This window comes from Dasypus novemcinctus, chromosome 13, assembly GCF_030445035.2.
Source record: "Dasypus novemcinctus isolate mDasNov1 chromosome 13, mDasNov1.1.hap2, whole genome shotgun sequence".
Taxonomy (NCBI): Eukaryota; Metazoa; Chordata; class Mammalia; order Cingulata; family Dasypodidae; genus Dasypus; species Dasypus novemcinctus.
In genome coordinates this window covers 54547006-54572301 of record NC_080685.1, presented here as the reverse complement: position 1 = coordinate 54572301, position 25296 = coordinate 54547006, and the positions used below count along the sequence as shown (strand labels likewise).

The following is a 25296-nucleotide window of genomic DNA, read 5'->3' as shown; positions in this document are numbered from 1 at the left end:
GTTCTGTCATCATTTTTCTGTTTTTCAAATCATTGTGGGTGTATATAAAGATTAATACTGGTCTCTATGCACTTTCTCTTAAATAATAGATTTTTTTAAACTTGTTTAAAATATGAGTGTATTGTAGTCTCTATCTCATTTTCTTTCTGATTTGTGAATAAACATCTTATGATACTAAGTTTTAGTGTTTCTCCCTTATCTAACATCCTAGGTTTATTGCATTTGAACTTCAAATTGGATTTAAACTGCTGCTTCTCTTTAAAAGAAACAATATAGTTGACACAAAAGAATGAGAAGCATTTTATTTATTGAAGTCAATATGTCGTATACTTATCTGAATTGCAATACACTAGTATAATTATTTTTAGCTTTAAAACATATTTGGTTAACTTACATGTTAGGATGTTATTTGATCTCCCTATGATTTCATGATGAGTTTTAATTATGTTTTGAAGAGAACCTTCTAGTATGAACTGCTTATACCCAACAAATACTAATTCCCTGAGAAGCCTTCTGAAACAGAATTATAATTTGAGCTTTTAGTTGTCTTTGAAGTTAATAAAATGTTAGCCAGGTAAATAAATATCAATTCCTGAAAAAAAAATAATTGACAAAACTCTTCTAAAAGTCTATTTTTATTATTTATTATTATATTATTTATTATTATTGTATCCATTTCTTTGTTCTCTTCATTTTACATTACCCTCGTATATACCCATTATTAAGTTCCTTCTGACTTTTCCACATCTACTGTTCTTCTGAGGATTAGTGATCTAATTTCACTTAGTTTCTTATGTCTCAGGAGACTATTAATGCCAGTACCTTATACTTGATATCTCCCTGACATGTACCTTCATACTGGTTGCTCTAAATAAGAACTTGGTAATTTGAATTGATGTAGAAATGTGATTTGAATTGATTTAGCCAGTAACTTTAATTTAATTACCTAAGAGGGGAAGAAAGAAAGTAAGGAACGGAACTTTCTGGAGGTGGCAGGGGCGGGCGGGGGGTCATGTAGATAATTAGTTCACAAATTTTGGACAGATTTGGACCCTACAAGTATTTAGAACATAAAATTCATCCAGAAGTTATTTGATATATTAAAAAGTTTATAGTATATCAGTGCATCTCACCTTGTAGCACATCCCTACTCATGTCTGGGGTTCTGTACTTTTTTATCTTTTCTCTTGTTTCTCAATAAACGGTTTACTTCCTTGCCTTAAAAAAACAAAAAGTATATAGTATATCATATAAGCAAATAATGTAATAAAGTATTATAAATTGAAATATATTTTAAAATATAAAGTGATATTGCAACATTGTTGAGCAAAAAAACTAAAACAACATAAATGTTTTCTATTTAGACATAAAAAATGGATATTATATTGAATAAATGATGAGCAACAATAGAGAAGTATTTAAAGATTTCAGATTTCAGCCTCTGGAGTCTGTTTGATTGTTGGTTCTACTATTTACTAGCTCTGACACCTTTGAAAGGTTCTTTACCTTCTAAACCTCAGTTTCCTCAGCTCTAAAATGAACCTATAATAGAACTTATGTTGTGTCTCTAAATAAAATAAGCACATAAAACATTTAGCATGGTGCTCTGTTAAGTGACTGTTAAGAGTAAGAGAAAACATGACTTATTGTGTAGTAAAAAATGTAAAAATGTACTAAAAGTTGTAAAACATTGTTGGATTACAGCAAAAGACAGTTTACAAAATAATATGTATAACATCCAATTATTGTAACAAAAGTCAAGGGACGGTAAAAAAAAAACTTGGTCTTTTGTTGAAGTTCTAAGACTATCTCTGTACTGATGATTTTTATATATAGTGTTTTTTTGCTAAATATTGCATATGCATATTCTTTTAGTATGATAAACTATTTTATATATACCATGGAATCATTCATAGTATCCCACCACTATAGGGATGACTAAACTGCGAAAATAGTTCATATTTAATAAAGCTTTGTAATTCAAAATTTGAAAATCAATTCAAAGTGGAACAAATGCGTCAGTGAAATTAAACACAGCTCACAATAGAGCTCTAATTGTTTGATTGTGGTGGTACAGTGGTAATAATGCCTAACATTTGTTGAACGCTTCAAAAATGTTAAGCACTATTGAAGTCATTTTAAATGAATTAATTTACTTAATCTTTATAATATCTTATAGGATTCATTTAATATTTTGAGGTAGGCATCATTATTTTTCACTTTTAACTAATGAAAAAAACAGGTCAGTGGGGTTTCATAACTTGAAAGATCAAAAGGAATTTTATGGCAGATTGAATATTCTACTTCAGTTTTTCTCTGATAGTGTGCATTTTTAACCAGTAAACTGTATTACCTCTAATTAGTAGTGATGAGTTTTAGGTTCTAAAATCTTAAATGTGTTCTAACTTTCTGTGTTTATCTCAGATCAACAGACAGCCAGCTTAAGCTGTGGAATGTAGGGAAACCATATTGTCTGCGTTCCTTCAAGGGTCATATCAATGAAAAAAACTTTGTAGGCCTAGCTTCTAATGGAGATTATATAGCTTGTGGTAAGTGAAACCATCTTTTCTAAGAATTTTTTAACACATGTCTGTCAGGAAAATTGAATTCAATAGTAATAGAGAACATACCAAGAAATGGTCTGTGCACTCAGAAGGTTAACATAACAGTCTGATGATGCCTCAGCTCTATGAATTTTCCTAGGGTTGTACTGGATAAGGCATTAGTCCTTCCCTCCTTTATTGAGTATAAGCTCTGACTACATGAAACAGCAGAATATTGTTAAATGTGTTTTGTAGTTGTTCTCCATTATAGCATAATTTCTATAGATATTATGTAAAAGAAAATACTATTTCAGCTATTAGTAATTCTATATTTTTAGACATTATTTGTCTTCTTAAGCTTTATATTTATTTTCCCTATCTAGTGATATCTTCCTTTAGCAGTCTGCCTGTATAGCCTTGTTAGATTGTTTGTATAGTCTTTTCTATGGCTTTTATTCTTGATAATTTATACAAATCTAAATCAGAAATAGAAAAGTCAAATTTGATACTGTTCAAATACTCTTAATATCTCCAATAACAGAATATATGAGTTTTCATCCGTATTTTAAATAGCTTGACCTATATTCTCTGAAATCGACCCTCTCCACATGCATTTGAGCATAAGCACTGCCAAAACAAATACCCGACCCAATTATCCTCCTTTGCTAGACTGCTCAAAAATACAGGTTTCTAGGCCACTAATCTAATTAGAATAATATGTTTTTGGAGGAATAAGAAATAAGTTTTGTAGGCTAATAAAATTTTCCTTTGTATGTGGTACAACTTTTTCTCTGTAGGTGGAAATCTTTCTAAATATAATTTAAGATTCTTGCTATAATAACAAGTTTCTGATTCTACTGTAGACTTCTGCTATAAATGATTTTATGTAGTAGTTTTAGCCTAAGAATTATGAATTTTATTATCATTTAACATTGTTTCTTTGGTTTAGTAAAGTTTAGCTTTTGTCTACAAATCCTTTTCTCATAATTCCCAAGGAGTTCTGTGATCTTATCTTTCAGACTTGACCATAAAAGATTATTGGTCTTTGAGCAAAAATTTTGGAATGATAATTGCTCTATAACTCTGAATTTTCCCATTCTAAAAGAAAAACTATTGTGATTATTATTGTTTATTTTCAGGAAGCGAGAACAACTCTTTATACCTATACTATAAAGGACTTTCTAAGACATTGCTAACATTTAAGTTTGATACGGTCAAAAGTGTCCTGGACAAAGACCGAAAAGAAGATGATACAAATGAATTTGTTAGTGCCGTGTGCTGGAGAGCACTGCCAGATGGGGTAAGTTTGCATTTTTTTTTCTACCTTGGTGTCTCTTATAATGCCTTACATTTATCTATACACAGTTTTTTTTTAGTTTAAAATATAATTTTAAATTGATATACAACATGCCTTCTCTTGCTTAGTATCACATTGCCAAATAAAACAGTTATTTTAGATAGTAATTGACAAGTCAATAATGGAAAAATGCCATACTGACATTGGTGTCTCTCCTGTTTGTCCAGAACATCTTGTGCAAATCTCTGTTATAGCCAATATCATATTGCCTCTTTAGTATCTACCTCTCCTATAAGAGTGTAAATTCCTTCAGAGAACACATTGTATCTCTTTTTCCTTGATAATCATATTTAATAAGTGCTAAATAAACATTCTGCTGAACTGGTATTTTTAATATGAAGTGGAAATTTTGGTGTAGGTAAAGGGAAATGACCTATATGTGCACCTAATTAAATACTATTCTAGTGTAGAATTGTTCTCTACAAAATACATTTATATAAGAATATTTAACCGTATTTAATTTCTTGATGGGAAAGTTTTACTTACCTGTTGTTAAAAAAGTTTCCTCAAAATTTTTACTTAGTAGTCATATATCCTAAAGTAGAAGCTTTCCCATAAGTAATATGGAGAAATAATCATTTTTTCTGCCTCTATTTAAGTACATATTATTCAGTCACTGTTTTTATCTTTTTAAAAATAACTTTTTAGGTTATTGCTTGGTTCTATTTTTTTACATAAAAATTTCTGATTTGATGGGTTATTTAAGATATCTGCATTCTGGATAAAGTTAAATTAGATATAGTCGATTACTATCTTGTTTAAATTCCTCTGACTCAACTTCCAGTTGTGATAATGAGAAACTAAGTAATTTAGACCAATCCTCCCACTAAGTAGAACTGGAAAAGTTGGATGAAATATATATATATATATTTTTTAACTAAAACCTTTTTGAAAGCTTTTAAGAGCAAACAAGATAGAGAAAAATTATCAGACTAAGTGTGAGCCTGTCTTTTGGATCTTCTTTTCCCCTGAGAGCATCTGACAATTTTGACAGGGTGGCTGAGAGCACTGATGCAGGGGAATAGACCACTTCACAGGGGAATAGGGATTGGAGTCCACTGTCACCTTTGAATGAACTCAAAGTTCCTTTGGTTTAGGGTCCCAAAGAGCTTTAGCCTAGAATAAACCAGTGGAAGATAAGCCCTTACAATGCTTGCAGCTGAACTTTAAATTATTTTAATCCCTGAAATCAAATTGAGGTGACCCTGGATTACTTGTATCTATGGATCTATGGATACCTGACAGATGCAAACTTAAATCCTCTCTGAAAGAAGATAACACCATCTACAGACTTAATTTATGTTTTCGATTTTGTAAATATAATAATTAGGTATGAATGTTAATTTCATGTGTCAGCTTAGCTACTTTATTGTGTGCAATTTTTTGGTCAAGTAAGCACTGACCTGATTGTTGCTGTGAGGGTATTTCATAGATAGATTTAAATCATTGGTTAGTTGATTACATCTATGACTGATTATATCTACAGTCATCAAAGGAGATTGCTTCAGCTATGATGGGAGTCTCCTCGTCCAATCAATTGGAGGCCTTAAAGTGAGAACTGAAGATTTTAGCAGTCAGAAGAAAGAATTTCCATATATACTTCAGACAGCCAGCTTCTCTAGGGGAATTCACCTTCACCTTCATCAAATTTCCAACTTGCAGCCTGCTGTATGGATTTCAGACTTGCCAATCTCTACATTCATGTGAGCCAGGTCCTATAATAAATCTCTTAATATTTACATACACACACACACACACACGTACACACACATTTTCTTTGTTCTGTTACCGTGGAGAACCCTGGCTAATACACTGAGGCACAATAGGAAACAAAGAGACTTACGAAAAGACAATTCAGCATGAATGAAACCAACATAAACAATAGACAGTAGAAACAAATTCACAGCAGCTATGGATACCGGAGTTTTATACACAGCTTGAAAATAACCATGCTCACAAGATAAAAGAAAATTTCAATTGAGAACTAAAACTCTTCGAACTGAAAAAATAAAGCTACCAAAATTAAGAACTCAATATATAGGTTGAATGGCAGATAAGACCCAGTTGAAGAGAGAACCAACCAGTAGGTAAGTTAGGGAAATTTTACAAAAGGAAGCATAAAGAGACAAAAATGGGGAAAAATTAAAGAAGAGAGATTAAAGGATCAAGTAAGAAAATTTATCAAATTCATTAGGAGACCTAAAAGGGAGAAGAGAAATAATGTGGCAGAAGCAAATATTTAAAGGTATTATTGATGAGAAGTTCACAAAATCGATGAAAGATAATAAAAGAAGAGATTAAAGAATCTTCAAACCCCAGAGAAATAAATAGCTAGAAATCTACACTCTAAGTAAAGGTTTAACTTCAGGCCTGGAAACTGAATAGAGTTGACCTGCCTTAAAATCTGACCTTGGGATTGCCTTCTTGTAGTATCACTTCCTTGACAATATACTGAGTTAAAACAGCCATAGAATATTATGTGCCAGGAGCCAGTTATCTCATATTTAATACAAAACCCTATTTGTGGGATTGCTTTTGGACTGAAAGAACTGTGAGTTGGCACATTGGTCTTATATCTGTGCAAAATGAACATTATAAGATTAGCTGGAAATAAAACACATCTCTGTTTTGAGGTGAACCACATATACTGAAACTTTACCCCTGTCAACTATACATACTCTTTATATAGATGATGGGGAGGGAAAGGTCCAAAAAGGTGTGCCTGTAACTAGTTCTTAGCCTCCTGATGATTTTGAAGATGCTGTATATGGTGAATTTCCTATACTATATCCTTCTTTTTTTTTTTAAAGACGATTTATTTCTCCCCCCGCCACCCCCACCCCCGCCCTGGTTGTCTGTTCTCTGTGTCTCTTTGCTGCGTCGTCTTCTTTGTCCGCTTTTGTTGTTAGCAGCACGGGAATCTGTTTCTTTTTTTGGTTGCGTTATCTTGTTGTGTCAGCTTTCCTCGTGGGTGGCGCCATTCTTAGGCAGGCTGCACTTTCGCGCTGGGCGGTTCTCCTTATGGGGCACACTCCTTGTGCATGGGGCTCCCTATGCGGGGGATACCCCTGCGTGGCAGGGGACTCCTTGTGCACATCAGCACTGCGCATGGGCCAGCTCCATACGGGTCAAGGAGGCCCGGGCTTTGAACTGTGGACCTCCCATGTGGTAGGCAGATGCCCTAACCACTGGGCCAGGTCCGCTTCCCGATATACTGTATCCTTCTATGAAGCTAAATAACTTAGTGCTAGGTTGAAGCCTGTTGTGTTTGATCCTGCAACCTTTTTGCTAATGTTGGGACAAGCACACTTAGGCACATCATAGTAAAACTGCTGAAAATCAGATACAAAGGAATTCTTAAAAGTAGCCAAGGGAAAAAAAAAGGTTGAAAGGAGCCACAATTAGACTGTCAGTGGGCGTAAAACGGGAGCCAGAAGATAGTGAAATCATATCTTGAGTATGTGAAAGAAAATATCTGCCAACCTAGAATTCTATACCCAGTGAAAATCTCCAAGATAAAAGTAAAATAAAGACGTTGTTAGGTCTCAAGACAGGGCCTTTATGGATAACCAGAGATGGCATGAAGAAAACTTCAACATGAGAGTTAGGCAAACTCACATTTGTTATGTCTGCAGAGGTAAGGAGCCAAGGCCAGTCTAAAGTGACTCAGACCCAACTCCCTGTGCTACAGTTTTACTCTTGCTTAAATGCCCAAGTTATTACTTAGTATTTACTTTGATTATTCATTAGTTTTTATGCATACAGATGAAAACACATAGCTGGTTGTATCATTGTATGATTAGTATGTTCAGGAAATCGTACTTGCACATACATTGCATGATCAAGAAAGGGACGGACAACTCCACCAATGGGTGGGAATTTTACTATATTATTTAAGCAAGTTGAAGTGAGGACAACAAGAGGCTGCTTCTGCGCAGGTCCAGCCAACTGGTTGAAGCTGGTTTTCATATTTCATTGCTTCAACAGGATATTCTTGACTATCAGTAGTGGAATTTGGCACAAAGAGAGGGTTGCATCTTATTACCTTCTGATTTACATACAATTCTTTCTTTTGTATCCTAGCAACAGGGAGAGAAACAAGTTACTTTCAGGTATTTGGTCATCCTACATCCATCAACATTTTCAAAAGAAAAGCTGAATAATTTGCTACCAGCATCTATACTAAAGGAAACTTTAAAGGATTTTCTTAAGGAAGGCAGAAGGAAGTGATCTCAAATGAAGGTCAGAGGTCAAAATGAATGGAAAACAATGAAAATAAATATGCAGTAGGGCGGCAGACTTGGCCCAGTGGTTAGGGCGTCTGCCTACCACATGGGAGGTCCGCAGTTCGAACCCCGGGCCTCCTTGACCCATGTGGAGCTGGCCCATGTGCAGTACTGATGCGCGCAGAGTGCCATGCCACGCAGGAGTGTCCCCTGCGTAGGGGAGCCCCACGCGAAAGGAGTGCACCCCGGAAGGAGAGCCGCCCAGCATGAAAGAAAGTGCAGCCTGCCCAGGAGTGGTGCCGCACACACGGAGAGCTGATACAACAAGATGAGGCAACAAAAAGAAACAGATTCCCATGCCGCTGACAACAACAGAAGCGGACAAAGAAGACGCAGCAAATAGGCACAGAGAACAGACAACCAGGGGTGGAGGGGTGGGGCAGGGGAGAGCAATAAATAAAATAAATAAATCTTTAAAAAAAAGAAAAAGAAAAATATGCAGTAAATCTAAATGCATATTAATTATGAAAAACAATAATGCCTCCTTGGATTTAAAGAACATATAGAATTAATTCCTTGGCAATAATGGCATATAAGGCAAAAGTAGGATAAACATAATTGAAATGTTTTCTAGTCCTTGCCTTGTAAGAGGTAAAAATACCTATTAATACTAGACAGATAAGGATACATATTGTAGTTTTTAGCTTTTCCTTTAAAATAGTCCTAAAGTTTGCTTCCCCAGACCAGCAATGTCAGCGTCCCCTGGGAACTTGCTGTATTAGAGAATAAAAAGATTAAAACAAAAATTCTCTAACTCACTTCATTCCTGTATCAGTGAGAGTTCTCCAGAGAAAAGGAGCCAAGAAGGAACTGGCTCATGTTATTGTGTAGGCTGGCAAATCTGAAATCCATATGATAAGCTGGAGGGCTGGAAACTCAGGCAGCAGTTAATACTCTAGTCTTAAGGAATAATTTCTTCCCCAGAAACCCAGTTTTTTGCTCTTAAGGCCTTCAACTTATTAGATGAGACCCATCCACATTATCAAGGATAATTCCCTTTACTTAAAGTCAACTTACTACCACATCTATGAAATATCCTCATAGCTATACCTGTTAAATAATGTTTGATTAAATAACTGGGCCTAGCTAAATTTACATGTAAAGCTTACATCACAATTACCATTCCAGATTTATATTAATGCTGATTTTTATATGGCAGTCACTTTGATTAGCCACTAAAAATAACTTCCTTTCTTTATTTTAGATGAGTACAGAAGATGTGGGAGACTTTTTTTTCCCAATTATTTAACAGATATCAATCATAGTTCTAGATACTGGAGATAAATAGTGTACAAAACAGTAAAAAAGTTCCTGCTCTTGTATGGCTAACAATTTTGGACGAAGCGTAAATAAGCAAAATAAGTAAGTTATTATATTAAAAGGTTATAGGTGCATTGGAGAAACACAAAGCAGGAAAGTTGGTGAAGAAGTTTTAGTTTTTAGTTTTAGTGTTAGTTTTAGTTTTAGTGTTGGTAATCACAGAATGCCTCCTTAAATAGCTGAGTTAGCAAAGATTATAAGGAGGTAAAGAAATAAGCCACATTTAAATGGGGAGAGGAAACAGTTCAAAGACTTTGAAGTAAGAGTGTGATTAGTAATGTTCAAGGAACAGCAAGACCATTGTGCTGCACTTGGTGGAAAATAGTAGGAGATAATTTCAGAATGGTGATGAAAAGCCAGTTTACATAGAGCATTATTCATCATTGTAAGAACATTGTAAGAACTCTTGACTTTTTACTGGTAGTGAGTTGGGAGCCATTGTAAAATTATGAACAGAGTAGTGACAGTACCTGACTTAGGTTTTTTAAAAAATCAGTTTGGCTGTTGTGTTGAGAACAGACTGAGGTTTAAAAGGTGGAAGCAGGAAGATCAATCAGGATTCTCTTGCAGTAATTCAGGTGAGCTCTAATGAGGTGAGAAGTAGTTAGATATTTTGAAGTAGTTCATATTTTGAAGATAAAACCAGTAGAATTACCCAGTAGTTGGGATGGATGTGGAGTATGAAAGAGAAACATCTTGCATAAAACCAAGGAATATTGCCCAAGCAACTTTAAGAATGGTCTTACTGTTAATTAAGGTGGAGAAGACCAGGAGTTGCTTCTGGACTATTAAAGTTTGAGATGTTATTAGAAAATCTAAGTGGAGATGTCACGTTTGCAGTTCACAGTAGAAGTGTGGGCCAAGGACATAATCAAATATCTTGAGGAGTGGCTGATCAAAAGTAGAAAAACTGGTGCCTGGGAAACCAAGTGAATAAAGTTGTTCAGGAAATAGGGATTGATCAGCCTTGTGAAATTCTGCTAAGACCTCAAGATGAAAACATTTTTGGTGAAGCAGTAGGAACAAAAGTTTGATTTGAGTGGTTTTAAGAAGGAAAGGGAAGGGAAAATTGGCTATAGTGAAGTACAGAGAATTGTTAAGAGGAATAATAAGATAATACATGTTTATTCTCATCCAGATTCCTTTTTAAAGATATGAAATCAGTAGCTATTTCTAGAAAGGCCAAACATTTGTCTCCATATGCTATATTTCTTTCCTGCCTAGTTTTGACCACAGGAAAGAGATCAATTAAGGACACTTTATGAAAGAATTTAGTGATTTGAAAGTTTTTTGTTTTTGTTTGGATAAAAATAGTGTATTAATCTATGGTGTAAACTAACAGAAAAATGACTCAATTAATATTGTAAATCATTTGAATATGCATTTGTTATTTATGGCAGTGATTAATCACAGGAGGGAAAGAAATTAAAAATAGATAATAGAGAAAGAGGCACAAATATAGATAAAGTCTCCTATGGTGGTATCTCAGTCTTATAAAAATTTAAGATACTTTCCTACAACTTGAATTTTTGACTAGCCTTCCCCTGTTATTAAAGATGACCATTACAGTTTTGTGTGGATGTTTTAATTTTTAATTTTTAAACTGTGTAAACTTGTTTCTTGTCCTCTCAACATCACTCTACCTCTGTTGACTCTCTAACCCAGTCATACTTGTTATTGTTGTTTCTTTTAATCTGAGAGACATTATTTTATCCTTTGTCTCTTTTTCTTCATAATATATTTCCTGTGTCAAAAGGGCTTTCATTCAGTCATATTAGGGTTCACTGACAGATTCTTCTGTTGTTTGTTCCTTATCTTTGTTCTGTAAAGCTAATGGCTCTAGAATTTATGCCATTGAAATACCACAACCTCTGATACCATACTTAATTTTCAAAGGAATTTTTGGATGAGTTTTGTTTGAACTCTAGTGAAAATACATATGTACTTCTTTAAAAAAAAGAATTACTTATTGCATTTTGTGTCCTCTGAAGAAAATTTCAAAAACTATAATAGTTATTCTATACTAATGAAGAATACAGAATTCTTCACCCTAATTTATTATTTTAATTCGTTTCAAAACATTTTTTTTAAAACAGTTTAAATGAACTTTAGTAATTTAGAGTTATTGCCATAAGAATGTTCTATTATTGCATACTTCTTAGGGTTTTGATTTTTTGTGTCCCCTCCCCCAAGAAAAAGTCTTAATATTGCTTTGCTTGTTTGATCATTAACTTTCATTGTTTTATTTATATGAATTTGCAAGAAATAGCTATTAGAATATTACATATCATTTTACCTTTAGGGTTTAGAATTAATGCTCTCAGTGGTTATTTAAAAATAAAAATGAAGAAAACTTAATCATATGTTTAACTTGTTACAAAAAAATACACTATTTATTTGAAGAAGCAATTGAAAATTCTAAAACTGTTTACTTGGATTTATTATATTCATATGATATTACACATTCAAATACATTACTTTCAAATGACTGTACAATCTTTGAAATAAATCTGGTTTATTTTATTTCTGTACACAGCATCCATGTTTATATATTTAATATAAAGACTGACAGGCTAGTAGCTACAATTTGAATTCTTTTTTGACTCTACGTCCTTGGCGTGTCCCCTTAATTTATTTGACCTCTTGAGTCCAGATGTTTTACTACCAAACATAGCCAGGTTTTACTAACACTAACTAATGCTTACTGGAAACAGCCATTATCTGAATTAATAAAATCCATAGATAATAATCTTATCTGCTTTGCTCTGAACCTTTCTTTTTATAATACTGAATTTACTCACAACTTCTAGCAAGTGTTAGTATGTTAGTATGGACTAATATAGCTTGTTTCCTTTATTCTGTGGCACCTAATTCTCATATGGAAAGAGCAGTGTTACACCAGAAAGGTAGTAAGTGTTATGGTCTGGATAACTGTAACTAATTTAGATTAATTTCAAGTAATATTTTTAGCAGCTTTATCATAAGACAGTGTGGAATCAGAATGAATCTCCTTGGCAAGCACTTTAATGGCTCTGCATAAAGGGAACATTATTCTTAGAACATCTGTATATAAAAAGAGTATATATAGACACATATATATGTGTGTATATATTTTTATTACCCCTACAGTATTTCATTAGTCAAACAAAAAGAAAACATGTATTTTAGAGAATTTAGGAAAACAAAGCATACGAAGAAAATAAATGTCTATTATTATACTTTCCACAGAAATAACCAATAATAGTTTAATGTAATTAATCTTCATGTAATTTTTCAATTCATACAGGTAGTTCTTTTTATAGAAAATTAAGTATTTGATTACTATTATGTATTCCCCTTTTTTGCCTTTATCTTGAGCATTTCCATGTGTATTTATTTTTTGAACAGAGTATTTTCAATTGCTGTATATTATTTTATTTATAACTGGTTTAAACATTGTGTTGTTGGGTATATTCAAGTTGACAGCTTTTTACTATATGAATAATGCTTCAGTGAACATCTTTGCACTAAATCTCTGAATTTGAATTTCTATTTAATTCTCTAGATTAGAATCTTAGAGACTTATCCAATTAAGGGGAATGGATTTAAATGGATATAAGGCTTTTGATTCAGACTGATAGTTTGCCTTCCAGAAAATCTATTTTCATTTACTCTTGCACCAAAAGAGTCCAGGGGTTCCAATTACACCATGCCCATAAAACATGTAATATAATGCCAGTTTGATGTAGAGAAAAATACCTGGCTTTAATATGAGTTTGTAAAATTGAACGTATTTTAACAATTGTTTCCACAAGCAATTTTCTAGAATGGTAACTTTTGTATTTTTAAATAAATTGTATACCTACATCACTGAGAATTGTTTTTGTTTTTTTTTTAATTACTGCTTAAAAGAGAAATGTCATCTGACTGAGGTATTGTAATAATCATGGCCTTTTGGAAATTTGGTATTAGTAATTCAGATCTATTCCACTATCTCCTGTATGGCACACCTACCTTGAAAGTATGATACAAAGCTAAATTTAGGACAGTACTCTTTAATCTTTATTTCTGGCATATCTTTTTTTTTATCACCACTGCTTTATTTGGAGACTAGAGTTAGATAAGGAGGATATTGTATATGTCTATGTCTATGGATTGTTTCCTCCAGTGACTCTTATCTGAAACCATTGGAATGAATGTTAATTGATCCAAGAATGACTATCTTTGTTCCTAAGTGATTATGCTTGCATGAGGGACACCGTATTTTTTCTGGAGACAGATCCTGAATCCATACTAACTCCTGCTGAGACTGAAGGTTTCCCTCCTTGTTGTGTCAGTTCTGAACCGTATCATACATACTTACCTAGTCTTAGTGACCAACTCTAAATGGATTTCTGTTGGCAAAAGACAGTATTTGTAAAGATCACTTAAGGTTTCCCTAGCTCTCCAAAAGTGACAGAATGATTCCTCTATCTTCAGAAAAATGATTGGTGATACAGGTCCATAGTTCCTGTTAGGTCTTGAGACTTCAGGAATCATAGTAAAAATTTCTGTTGCTTTAGAATGAGGGGTCAAGATAATGATATCCCTAAGTTCTTTCCCTTGAAACCAAATCCAACAAAACTTGACTTGGATATCCTTCAACTATATTGTCACCCATCACCCATCCCATGAGAGCACTTTCATTTTCAGTCATAATGAAGTACCCTTAGTCTAAAGTATTTAACTATAACTTTGTGTTCTATAGCAGATCATCTTTTCTTAAATTTCTCATGATTCCTACCATTTAAAAATATTTGCTCAATGAATTAATATACCTTGTTACTATTATTTATGCTTTTTGTCTCATATCCCATCCTTACTTGTAAACTCCTTGAACAAAAGTCATCATAATGTAGTAATTAATAGCACAGACTCGGGAAATAGGCCACCTAGGTTCAAATCTCAGCTTTCCCACTTAGGTGTGTGACCTTGCTCAAATTCTTTCATCTCACTGTACTTTGATTTACTCATCTATAAAGTGCTAAAGATAATAGCAGCCTAACTTTTAGGGTTGTTATGACGTTACAATGAATTAATATACATAAAGTGTTTAGAACAGTTTTTGGCTTATATTAAGCACTACGTAAGTGTTTGCTGTTATCATTATTCATTTTTTAAATAACCCTAGCTTTGTGTAACTTCTATGTACATAATACATAATTAATGTGTAATTTTTGTAATTAAATGGTAATTAAAAGCAGCCAAGAAAAGAGAGGGCATGGAGGTGACAGATACTTCTGATATCTGCTAGACCAACTTAACTCAATGGTGATATCAAAACTACACCAATTTTAAGAATACTGTTTTCCTGACTTGAGCCTGTCGTGTATACCTATCTAATTATTTCAGAACATCCTTGGGATATAATCTCTAGGCTTTTGCCTTTTTTCAGAAGCAACAAAAAATTTTTAAATATGTGCAGCTCTGGTGGAATAGGTCTTCATTTTTGGCTTAATATTTTCTTGTTAGATTTATAGCATGTTACTCCCTGCCTTTCTCCATTGCATTAGCATTATCACAATTCAGTCTTCTCTCAGAAAAAACATAATATCTAGTTTTCCAATTTATAAAGTTTTTATCAAAAAAAAAAAAGGCATCCTTCTCTGACTTTTTAAACACATTGTGTATAAAGACATTAGATTTCCCTAAACTAGGGAAGCACATTTGAGAAACCAGTCTGCTTCCATGAAAACACAAAAGACAATAAAATTTAGAGTTTCCCAAGCCTGACTGATCATCAGAACTACCTGGGGCTCTTTCAAATAGTTCTGTTCTTAGGCTCATAAATCCATATTTATGGGGAGGGGATAGAAACTGGTACTTTGAAAAGTCCCCATGGTCTCCTTGGGAAATTATATGAACAGTCAAGTTTGGGAATAGATGAAATTATTATACAGCTAGGAAGCAGTTTCTTACACAAAGTAACCAGAGGCCTAAATGTTTTTAAGCATCTGCTAATGAGAAAGAGTGAGTAATTATTATGAATACCTGATATCTGTTAGATTTTCCTATTCCAGTACCCACTTTCGGAAGAAAACAAATCAAAAAGTGAGATATAACCTTTTTTTTTTCCATTAATTAAAAATGCTACCCTTAAAATATCTCAACTACCCTTATTTGTAAGGTTAATTCCTTACCCTAAAATTCTTCAGTGAATAAGGAAAAGGTAACATGGGAGATTCTTCTCTTTCTTTCTTCCCTCCTTTCTTTATTTCTGTTTCTTCTCTCCCTTTTATCTGTCCTTTCCTTTCTTCTTTCCTCTAGCCCGATGGTTTATAACACTTTAGAAAATTTTCCTGACTGGAAGAGGGCCAATCTGAATGAACCCTTGTCTGTCTTGGGAGTGGAAAGAAAGAAGATTCTGAGCACGGACCCTGACTTCCAGGAAGACTATGGCTCCCATCTCTTCCTAAGTGCCCCTTTCTTCCCTTAGTCCAGATTGGAGGCAGCTTGGGCGGTAGAAAAGGGAGAAAACAAGAAGGTGTGAAAAACTGAGGCAAAACTGTTTTTATTTCACTTGATTATATTAAGTGTGAATTTTCCTTACACTTACTGTTCACTAGTATATGGACAGCCTCTGGGAAAACATTTGCTGTATTAAATTTTTATGGTAAATATTATAATGAAATTAACAAAATATGATTTATGGGGTCTATCGGTCAACATTTTAAATATTTCAGTATTGTCATTTTTATATTAGCTTTAATGGAATTTGCCTATACTAAAATGGTTCTTAGAATTTTTTTCCTCATTATTTTTTAAAAAATAATTTTTATTCTTCTGAAATATATTAATTTCAAGGCTTAGAATTGATACAAATCTTTAAGCTAGTTAGACATTTTTTAGTTTTGTCTTTTTTAAGAGAAGAGAAGAAATAGATATATTAATTTGAGAGTGTGTTCTGCATTATGCCGCTAACTTACAAGTAATTTTCATTCTTACCCAACCATGCTCAAAAGCATTCAAGATATTTTGAGATGGGGAGGAATTTAAGTTTGGTTTCTAAATGTTTATCTTTTGATAGTTCTTAACATATTTCAATCACAGTTGTAGAAGGAAGGAAAGTAAAATATTGGATATCATATCTTTAAATTAAAAGTTTTTAATTAGTATTACTTGGCTTGGTTGTATATTCCAAAATATATGTAATGGGGGAAAAATAACTTTTCTAATTGAATAAAAATATTTTTAACAATTACTTAAAGCATAACTAACCAACAAAAATGAATTTTCTTGCTTGCAAAATGGACAATTATTGTTGAAGAGAAAAGTGTATCCTGCTAATTCAAACCTATTATTTCTGGGGGAAAAACATTTTTTGCATATTACTTCTACTACAGTCTCATATTAACCCCTGTCGCCCTCATGAAGATGTCCTCCTATATTGTTGTGGTCCTTATGGAGGTATGTGGCTTTCATATTTCTTATTCTATCATTTCTTAAATCCATTTTGTCTATCATTTTTACAACTACATCTGTCCTGGCTATTCCCAGGTAAGCAGATTAATTGAATGAGAATATACATTCTTATTTGAACTGTGATGACCAAAACAAAATAGATGAAGATGACAGCAGAAAATGAATCTAAATCTGATCTAAATGAAACAGTGCTTATAACTTATTGAGAGTCAAATAGGAAGTTGTATCTCTCTTAAATAGCATGTAGTTGAATCTTTTTTATTCAGTCTGAAAATCTCTGACTTGAGAGAGGAGTGTTAAAGTAAGTCTGCAACTGTAAGGGTGAATTTTCTTTTTTTCCTTTTAGATCTATCAGTTTTTGCTTTATGTATTTTCATGCAGTACTAGGTACATACATTTAAGATTGTTATGTTTTCTTGGAGAAATAACCCCTTTATCAAGGTATAATGTCCTTTATTCATGTTAATATTCCTTTGTCTGAAGTCTACTTTCTCTAAAACTAATATTGCTACTTTAGTTTTCTTTTGATTAGTTTGCATGATATATAGTCCTGCTTACACTTTTAACCTATATCTATATTTTTAAAGTAGGTTTCTTATAGCTTATATTTGGGTCTTGCTTTTTTATCCAATTTGATAATCTCCCTTTTAAATGGTGTGTGATTATCGGTATGGTTGGATTAAAATCTACCATTTGCTATTTGCTACCTTTTTTTTTTTTTGTTTCTTTTTTCTACTTTTTCTGCTTTCTGTGGGTTTGCATCAACATTTTAATGATTATGTTTTATTGCCTCCGTGACTTATTATCCTTTCTCTAAAATTAATTGTCGTGATTTCCCCCACAGTTTACAGTATACATTTTAAAATAATATGCTTTTGTCCTCAAATAATAATATTCTGCTTCATATATAGTGTTTGAAGCTTATAACAGTATCCTTATAATTCCTCCCTGCCACCCCTTCTGAATTGTCTTATAATAAATAAAAGTTACACATACTTTTGCATTTGATATAAGTATGCAATACAATCTTACCGTTTTTGCTTTGGATAGTTATCTCTTAAAGCATGAAAAATAAAAAAATGAATGTTTTTCTACCTTATTTTATTTCCAGTACTCTTCATTTCTTTATGTAAATCCAAGTTTATGACGTGCATCATATTCTTCCTACATGAAGAACTTCCAGGAACTTCTCATAACATTTCTTGCACATAAGCCTGTTGGCAATGCATTCCCTCAGTTTTCACTTCTTTGAGAAAATCTATGTTTATCCTTCATTTTTTGAAAGAATATTTCCCCTGGGTATAGAATTCCGAGTTGACAGATTTTTTTTCTTTTAGCACTTTAAAGGTGCTATACCATTGTTTTCTTGCTTGCCAAAATTCTCAACCATTATTTTTTCAAATATTTCTTCTGTCTCATTCCGTCTTCTCTCAGGATTTCCAATATATATATGTTAGCCCATTTGATATTGTCTCACAGTCTTAGCTGTTCTTTTCTGTTTTATTTTTTCACTTTTTATTTATTCTGCTTTCAGTTTGGCTAATTTCTGTTGTCCTATCTTTTGACTCACTTATTCTTTCCTTGACTGTCATTTCTACTTGCAATATCAAGAAAGGCGTTGCTCATCTCTGTTACTCTGTTTTTTATTTTTGCTTTTGTTTGATTTTTTGTTGTAATTTGAAACTACTGAAATTAACTATCTGATCTTTTTCATTGTTTACTTTTCCCATTAGAATCTTTAACATGTTAGTCATAATTATTTTGTTTCTGATAGTTCCATTATCTATGTCATAATGAGTCTGGTTTAATGATTACTTGTCTATTTAGTATGTGTTTTTTCCTACATTTCTGAACCTAAAAATTTTTGGTTGAAAACCAAGCATGTTATACAGGACAGTAGGTAATGACGTAAATTTTTTTATGCTTGAATGTAAACATACCTTTCTTCTGCAGGACATTCTTTGGGGGGGGGGACTTGTCTGAATCTAGTCATGATTTGAGTTGTTTGTAATTTGTTGTTACTTATGATTACCCTCAGTGTACCACAAGTTTCAAATCTCCCTATTGATGTCTTATGCTTTGGATATGAGCTAATTTGCCAAGAGTTTTTTCTCTCAGTGTGTTCTCTATGCTTGGCTTTGGTTCTTCTCTTTGCAGTACTTCCCACAAAGAATTTGTCTCTAGCAGCAATCTTTGCTATATTTCTTTTTAAAATATTTTAATTTATTTTTTATTCAGTGCTCATTTATGTGGAAGAGGAGGTAAGGGTAGAAAGATGTTCACTGATATTCTGATTAATCCTCAACTTAAGTCAGGTACTATGAACTTGGGTCTTGGAGGTATGGACTTCACAGTTGTTTCTGACCCTTCTCCAAGTAATTCTAGGTCTACTGTATGTTCCTGCTGTTCCACCAAGGGTAGAACTTTTTCTTTCTATTCCCCTCCCTAAGATGCAATGGTTTTCTACCAGTGTCCTCTGCTACAATTTTTGTTGCCCTTTTCCCTGCAGACTAATCCTTTTGTTCTGTGGGGGACACAAGGGTGATGCATCTGGGCGGCATTTTGGCAGTGGTTGCTATTCCCCTCTTCCAGACATCACCACATAGGAAGCTTTCTCAGGATTCTCCCCAGTCTTCCCTGGAGTAGTTCATAGTAGAAAAGCCTTCAAGAGGATGAGGTTCCCTCCCATGTATCCACGGCTTCATACTCTCATGCTTAGCCTTTAACAATTCATTAAAAAAGTTTAGCTGAGTCTTCCTACTGACTTATCCAGCCTCATCTGTTGCAGGTAATAAAGGCCCAGATATTGTTTCTCCCTGCAGGTACCTGTCTCTCCCCAGATTTCGTGTTGTTTTGCATGTTACCTCGGATGTCTAATGGGTTCAAAAGATGTTGCTAGTTTGCAGTCATCCAGCTTTTTTCCTATAGTATGGGTGGGAGCAATGCTCTTTCCAGCTCTCTATCTCTGGGCTCAGCCTCCTAGTTTTTAACACTGGTGTTATTTATATCACTATAAATAAAAGGATTTTTTTAGTAGTCATTTTTCATTATCTTTGACTTGCCTCTTGCTATTTTATTTATTTTTTAAAGATTTATTATTTATTTCTCTCCCCTTCCCCACCCTCCCCCACCCTCCAGTTGTCTGCTCTCTGTGTCTACTCTCTGTGTGTTCTTCTGTGTCTGCTTGTATTCTTGTCAGCAGCACCCAGAATCTGTATCGCGTTTTGTTGCATCATCTTGCTGCGTCAGCTCTCCTTGTGTGCGGTGCCACTCGTGGGCAGACTACAATTTTTTGCGCTGGGTGGCTCTCCTTATGGGGCGCACTCCTTGCGCGTGGGACTCCTCTATGCTGGGGACACCCCTGCGTGGGACGGCACTCCTTGAACGCATCAGCACTGCGCATAGGCCAGCTCATCACATAGGTCAGGAGGCCCTGGGTTTGAACTTTGGACCTCCCGTGTGGTAGGTGGATGCCCTACCGGTTGGGCCAAATCCACTTCTCCCTGTTGCTATTTAAATTTGTATATGGCTCACCGTATTTCCAAGCTGCATTAGGGGTGAATAGACATTTTATTGTTCATAATATTTTAAGGTGATTACCATTTTCAAAGTACAGTATAATACATACCAGAAAAATTAAAAACTTCTTTCTAATCTTATAATTTCCTTCCCATTATGCTGCTAGTGTTCCAGCTCTCCCTCACACTACCATTTCCTAATATTACCATCTGTACTGTCTCCCTGTCCCATACCGCAAGTAACTGTTCAGTCTAGTGACAAAAGTATTCTCAATTACAAAAGGCAATTTAGTTTCTAAACTGATAGTAGCAATGAAAACATCTATTTGAAATTTGGTTTCTAATGAAGGTCTCAATACAAATATAGCCGGGGTAAGAATTTTTAAAGTGTGGGAAAAATATGTAGGCTCTCTAGAAGTCATGATGTGATACAGTCTTAGACACTGAGAACTTTTTAATTATTTAGTCTCAATTAATTGATGTTTCTTTAATAATTTGTCTGACTTATATGCAACTGACATATGTGAAGACATGGCATTCTCCTTATAAGTCGAAGAAATTGTGTTAGACATTCAAACAATATAAACTTTTATTATAACTTACTATCACATGGAAAATGTTAATTTTTTTTAAAAATTGAATTAAGTACGGTCTTATCCTTTGACATTTTATAAATTTAAAATGAAATTTATTTAAAAGCACACTTTTGACCAGTGAAGACTAGAGTCTTACAAATGTGAAGTCAAGTTGGTTACCTCTGTCATCACAAATCTGATCGTTTTCTTTTTAAAATATTTTAAATCCATCCTTTATTCAGTCCATACTACTCTGCCATCTGCAACTAGTTCATGTTATCATCTCCAGCCATTTCTTCTTAATAGTCCTAGACTCATTTATCTGTGCTATTTAAAAATCCTTTAGTGATTACCCAATGATTTCAGAATAAAATTTAAGTTTAAATATGGGACATTTAAGAGCCTCCTTCATCAGGCCACTCCCATTGCCTCTCCAGGATGGTCATCTACCACTTGTGTAGGTACATTTTATACTCTAGCAATAGTCAAGTGCTCTAACAACTCATGCTAGGTTTTTGTTGGTTTTTGTTTTGTTTTGTTTTTTAACTTTGTGCCTTTGAACTTTCTCCTCACTGTGCCCACATTGCCTTTCCTATGCTTCTCTTTATTACATTTGGTAATGTCATTACACCGAAGCCTTTTAAGTATAGTACTGAATTTGTAGTCCCAGAGTAAATAGTGTTTATTAATAGATAACTACCGTTAGATTAATGTAGCCCTACCTATTGCCCATTGTAGAAATGAGTTATATCACATTTCTAGTGGAATGTCTTTCAAACTGTTTGAACACTTCTGGTGACAGAGAACTCCTGCTTCATTAGGAAGTCCATTCTATTTTAATAACTTAAATTTTACAAAGTTGTCCCATAGGAACAGCTCTGATCTTTTCTCCTTCCCTTATAAATAGTAAATACTAAAATATGCTAATTATCAGCAACTTTTGGTTCCACATAAAGTAAAAGTCAACATTTTCTTAATTAATTTCATTGGGTTAACTCACCCCCTTACCTCAGTTTGACTTGAATCCTTTAGGAGGTATAATGTCACTTGAAAATGTAGGTGAAAAGTATAAGACTGCATTTCACAAAGTTATGCTGATTTCATGTAATTTACCCTGTTATGATCTAGTTTAAAATATGGGAATGGGAAAATGTAAGAAGAGATGCCTAATACATTTACTAGTATATAAAAAAAACACTAATATAGATAACAACCTAATCTTCAATTCCCCTCTCCATTTATTTACTACAGATAATCATAGATTTCTCTTTGTGAAGTTTGACTTTTCTGCTAGATTTCCATGAGCCACTCATGTAATTCAAATTTTGTCATGAATAAATGTGTATAGACTTGTAAAGTGTTAAAAATAAGATTTACATTTACAATCATTCTCTTTAAACTCAAAAGCTTCCTGAAGTTGAAACTTGTCTTACTCTATTCTCTGGACCTTCCATGTGGCCTGATAAATATTTTTTTAATAAACAAATGAATAATCTTTTTTCCCTACCTTCCCTCTCACCAGCCCCTTGATCAAAAGTGGAAAAATGCAAATTTCTCTTCCATCTGAGTTCAACATTTATTTACAATTTCCAACATCTCTTCTAGTGCTTTTCAAAGCAGAGTCTACTGATCACCTTCCTCAGTTGTGATAATTACCTGGCATATATATTAAAAATGTGAATTTCAAACCCCAGGTTTGTTAAATCAGAGTTTTGGAGGGTGGGATTCTGGAACCTCCGTTTTTAATAAACTCTGCAGAATTCATATTTAACGTGCTATAAAATATCAGTTTTTGAGCTTTTTACTCCTTGTGTATTTGCTTAATAAATGCTTATAGTTAACAAATTAAACAGTCCAGTGATTAAAATTTCAAAGATCCTAAATAGCCACAAAATGACTTACTCTAAGGTTCAAATTATAGTAAATGAGATAATTTACCCTATAAAATAAAAATAAATTTATCACAAAATACCATTTCTTTGATTTTTCCACTTTTGATATATCAATATCCTTGTTCTTTCTGGCATTATCATACTTCTAAGTCATTTAAGCCTAAAATCCCAGAATCATCATTGTTGCATCTCTTTTTTATATTCTAATCATTCATCAAAGAGCAGTAATGCTTTATTTTGAACTCTCTCTTGTATTTATGTCTTCCTTTTCATTCCTGCTTTCCCCCTCCTCATTCCTGTTCCCTCCACCTGAAAAGCATGGATTACTTCCAATAGCCTTATCTCCGCGTCAGTGTACCTTTGTACACTGTTGCCAGATGTTCTTAATCTTTACACAGAGGAATACAGATGGTCAAACATTGCTTGTTACCTTTAATTGACCCCAGGTTATTCAGAAAAGCTACTTTCAAATTCAACATTTGCATGTAATTCTGGTTTGTATTTTTTGGCCACCATTAAAAAGTAGGGGAAATTCTGATAAATATAATACTTGAACTTGTTGATTAATCTGTTTCACTTCAGTTACCTTTATCTAGTTTAAAAATTATATTTTACCCCCATTATCAAATATGGTTCGTAAGCAAAACCATTACCTATTATAGAAAAAGAAGTGATTCGAAGGAAGTTCAGATTCAAATTTAGTACTAATTAGAAAATCAGCCTCTTGTAAGTAGAGAATAATCGCAGATATTGTGGTTTTAAATGTCACTTCTTTCTCTCCATTCTTTCAATTATTTGTCTTTCCTCATGCATTTAATTTTAGACATTATATCTGAACTGTTGTTATACTCAAATTTTTCCAGAATTTGGTATAATACTATTTGTCCAACATTATTGCTATTTTATAGCACAAATCATGTACTCCATTAAGAAAATTTCTTCATTGTCCATACTATTCCCATTCCTACCTTTGAACTTGTACCCTCTCTTTTCCACTTACCTAAGTCTTCTTTCCCCAACCCAAGCTCTACTTTTCTCTCTCTCTTTTAACCATTCCATCTCATTGGTTTCTGTTTTTTCACAGCTACAGGTTTGCTTATAGTATGGCCTTTAACAGCTATCATTCAAGCGTGTTATTTTTCTATAATTGTTTCTTAACACTTATTAGTGTTGCCCCAGTTACATTTCTTTGGCATTAAAATAAAAAAATACCAACACTATAGCAAAAAGCTTCTTAGTTTTCTAGAAAAGTGTTAAAGTTAAGATAAAATTTAAGTCTACTTAACCTAGATATCCTACTTTATATTTTACATCAATTTTATAGAATCATAAATATGCTGTCTAGAATAATACAGTAGTACAGTCATTGCTTGAAAAAACTGCCTTTTAATTGTAAAGACATTCTTCAGATTATAGTATTTTAGTAGGAATAGCAACCACTTATTCATTTGACACTTGTGATATGCTAGTTACTTTCTGGTTAGATGCTCTACTGTGTTATCTTTGAATTTTCGTAAAAACTTCATGAAGTACCTAAGATTATTTGTCTTATAGTTAAAGAAGTCAAGTCTCTGGAAGGGTTAAATAATATTGTGGCAACATAAAAATGCAGAGTGAGGTCTCTGTCTTAAATTCATTGCTGTTTCTACTGGTTTACTTAGTAGCCCTAAAATAGTACAGACTATTTGGAGGAATTTTGCACTTAATGCTCTTAGAAATATACAATTCCATGCTCAGAGTCTTTCCTTGATAATAATTAGGAATGCACTCATTTTTCCCTGTCAGATAATGTCATTGCAAGCACATTGGTCTCAGCCATTATTCAGGAAAGTATCCAGGGTCCAGAGGTATGTGATGAAAGTTGTAGGTATGCCAGGAGATGTTATGTGAATGCTGTGTGACAAGGAAAATTAAGATGATTTGAGTGTTTTGTAAAGGGAGAAGACAGTAGTTTTACTTTGGAAAAAGTTGGGAATGAAGGAAGGGGTGGTAAATATGTATAATATTTTATGTGTTTCAGTCCTCCTTATACCTGTTCTTTGTAACTCTTTTTCCCTGCCTAAAGATCACTTTGTATGCTGTGTGCATTTTTTGTTTTTTTTTTAAACAGTGGGGGAGGGAGGAGAGGCTCTTAAGATAGGTCAGGAAAGACTTCTTGTAGGAATTGACTTTTTTCTTTAAAGATTTGTTTTTTATTTCTCTCCCCTCCCCCCCCACCCCAGTTGTCTGCTCTCTGTCCATTTGCTGTGTGCATTTTTAATGGTTCTTTTCCTATTTTGAGTCCTTTTTTTTTTTCACCTTCTTTTAATGCATTAAAGTGTATCCAAATGAGAGTTTGATGCAGTCAGGAAGTTGGAATCAAAAT

General features: G+C 33.5%; 1 protein-coding gene across 3 annotated transcripts in view; it reads left to right on the top strand.

Annotated features, from left to right (window-relative positions):
• COP1 (COP1 E3 ubiquitin ligase) overlaps nt 1–25296 on the top strand; it is a 262696-nt gene that overhangs the window by 211390 nt on the left and 26010 nt on the right. For all 3 annotated transcript variants that reach the window (XM_004476672.4, XM_004476671.4, XM_023584129.3), the window contains exons 17-18: nt 2425–2549; nt 3683–3843. In XM_004476672.4, the coding sequence (XP_004476729.2) occupies nt 2425–2549; nt 3683–3843 (286 nt within the window). The remainder of the gene's footprint in view (nt 1–2424; nt 2550–3682; nt 3844–25296) is intronic.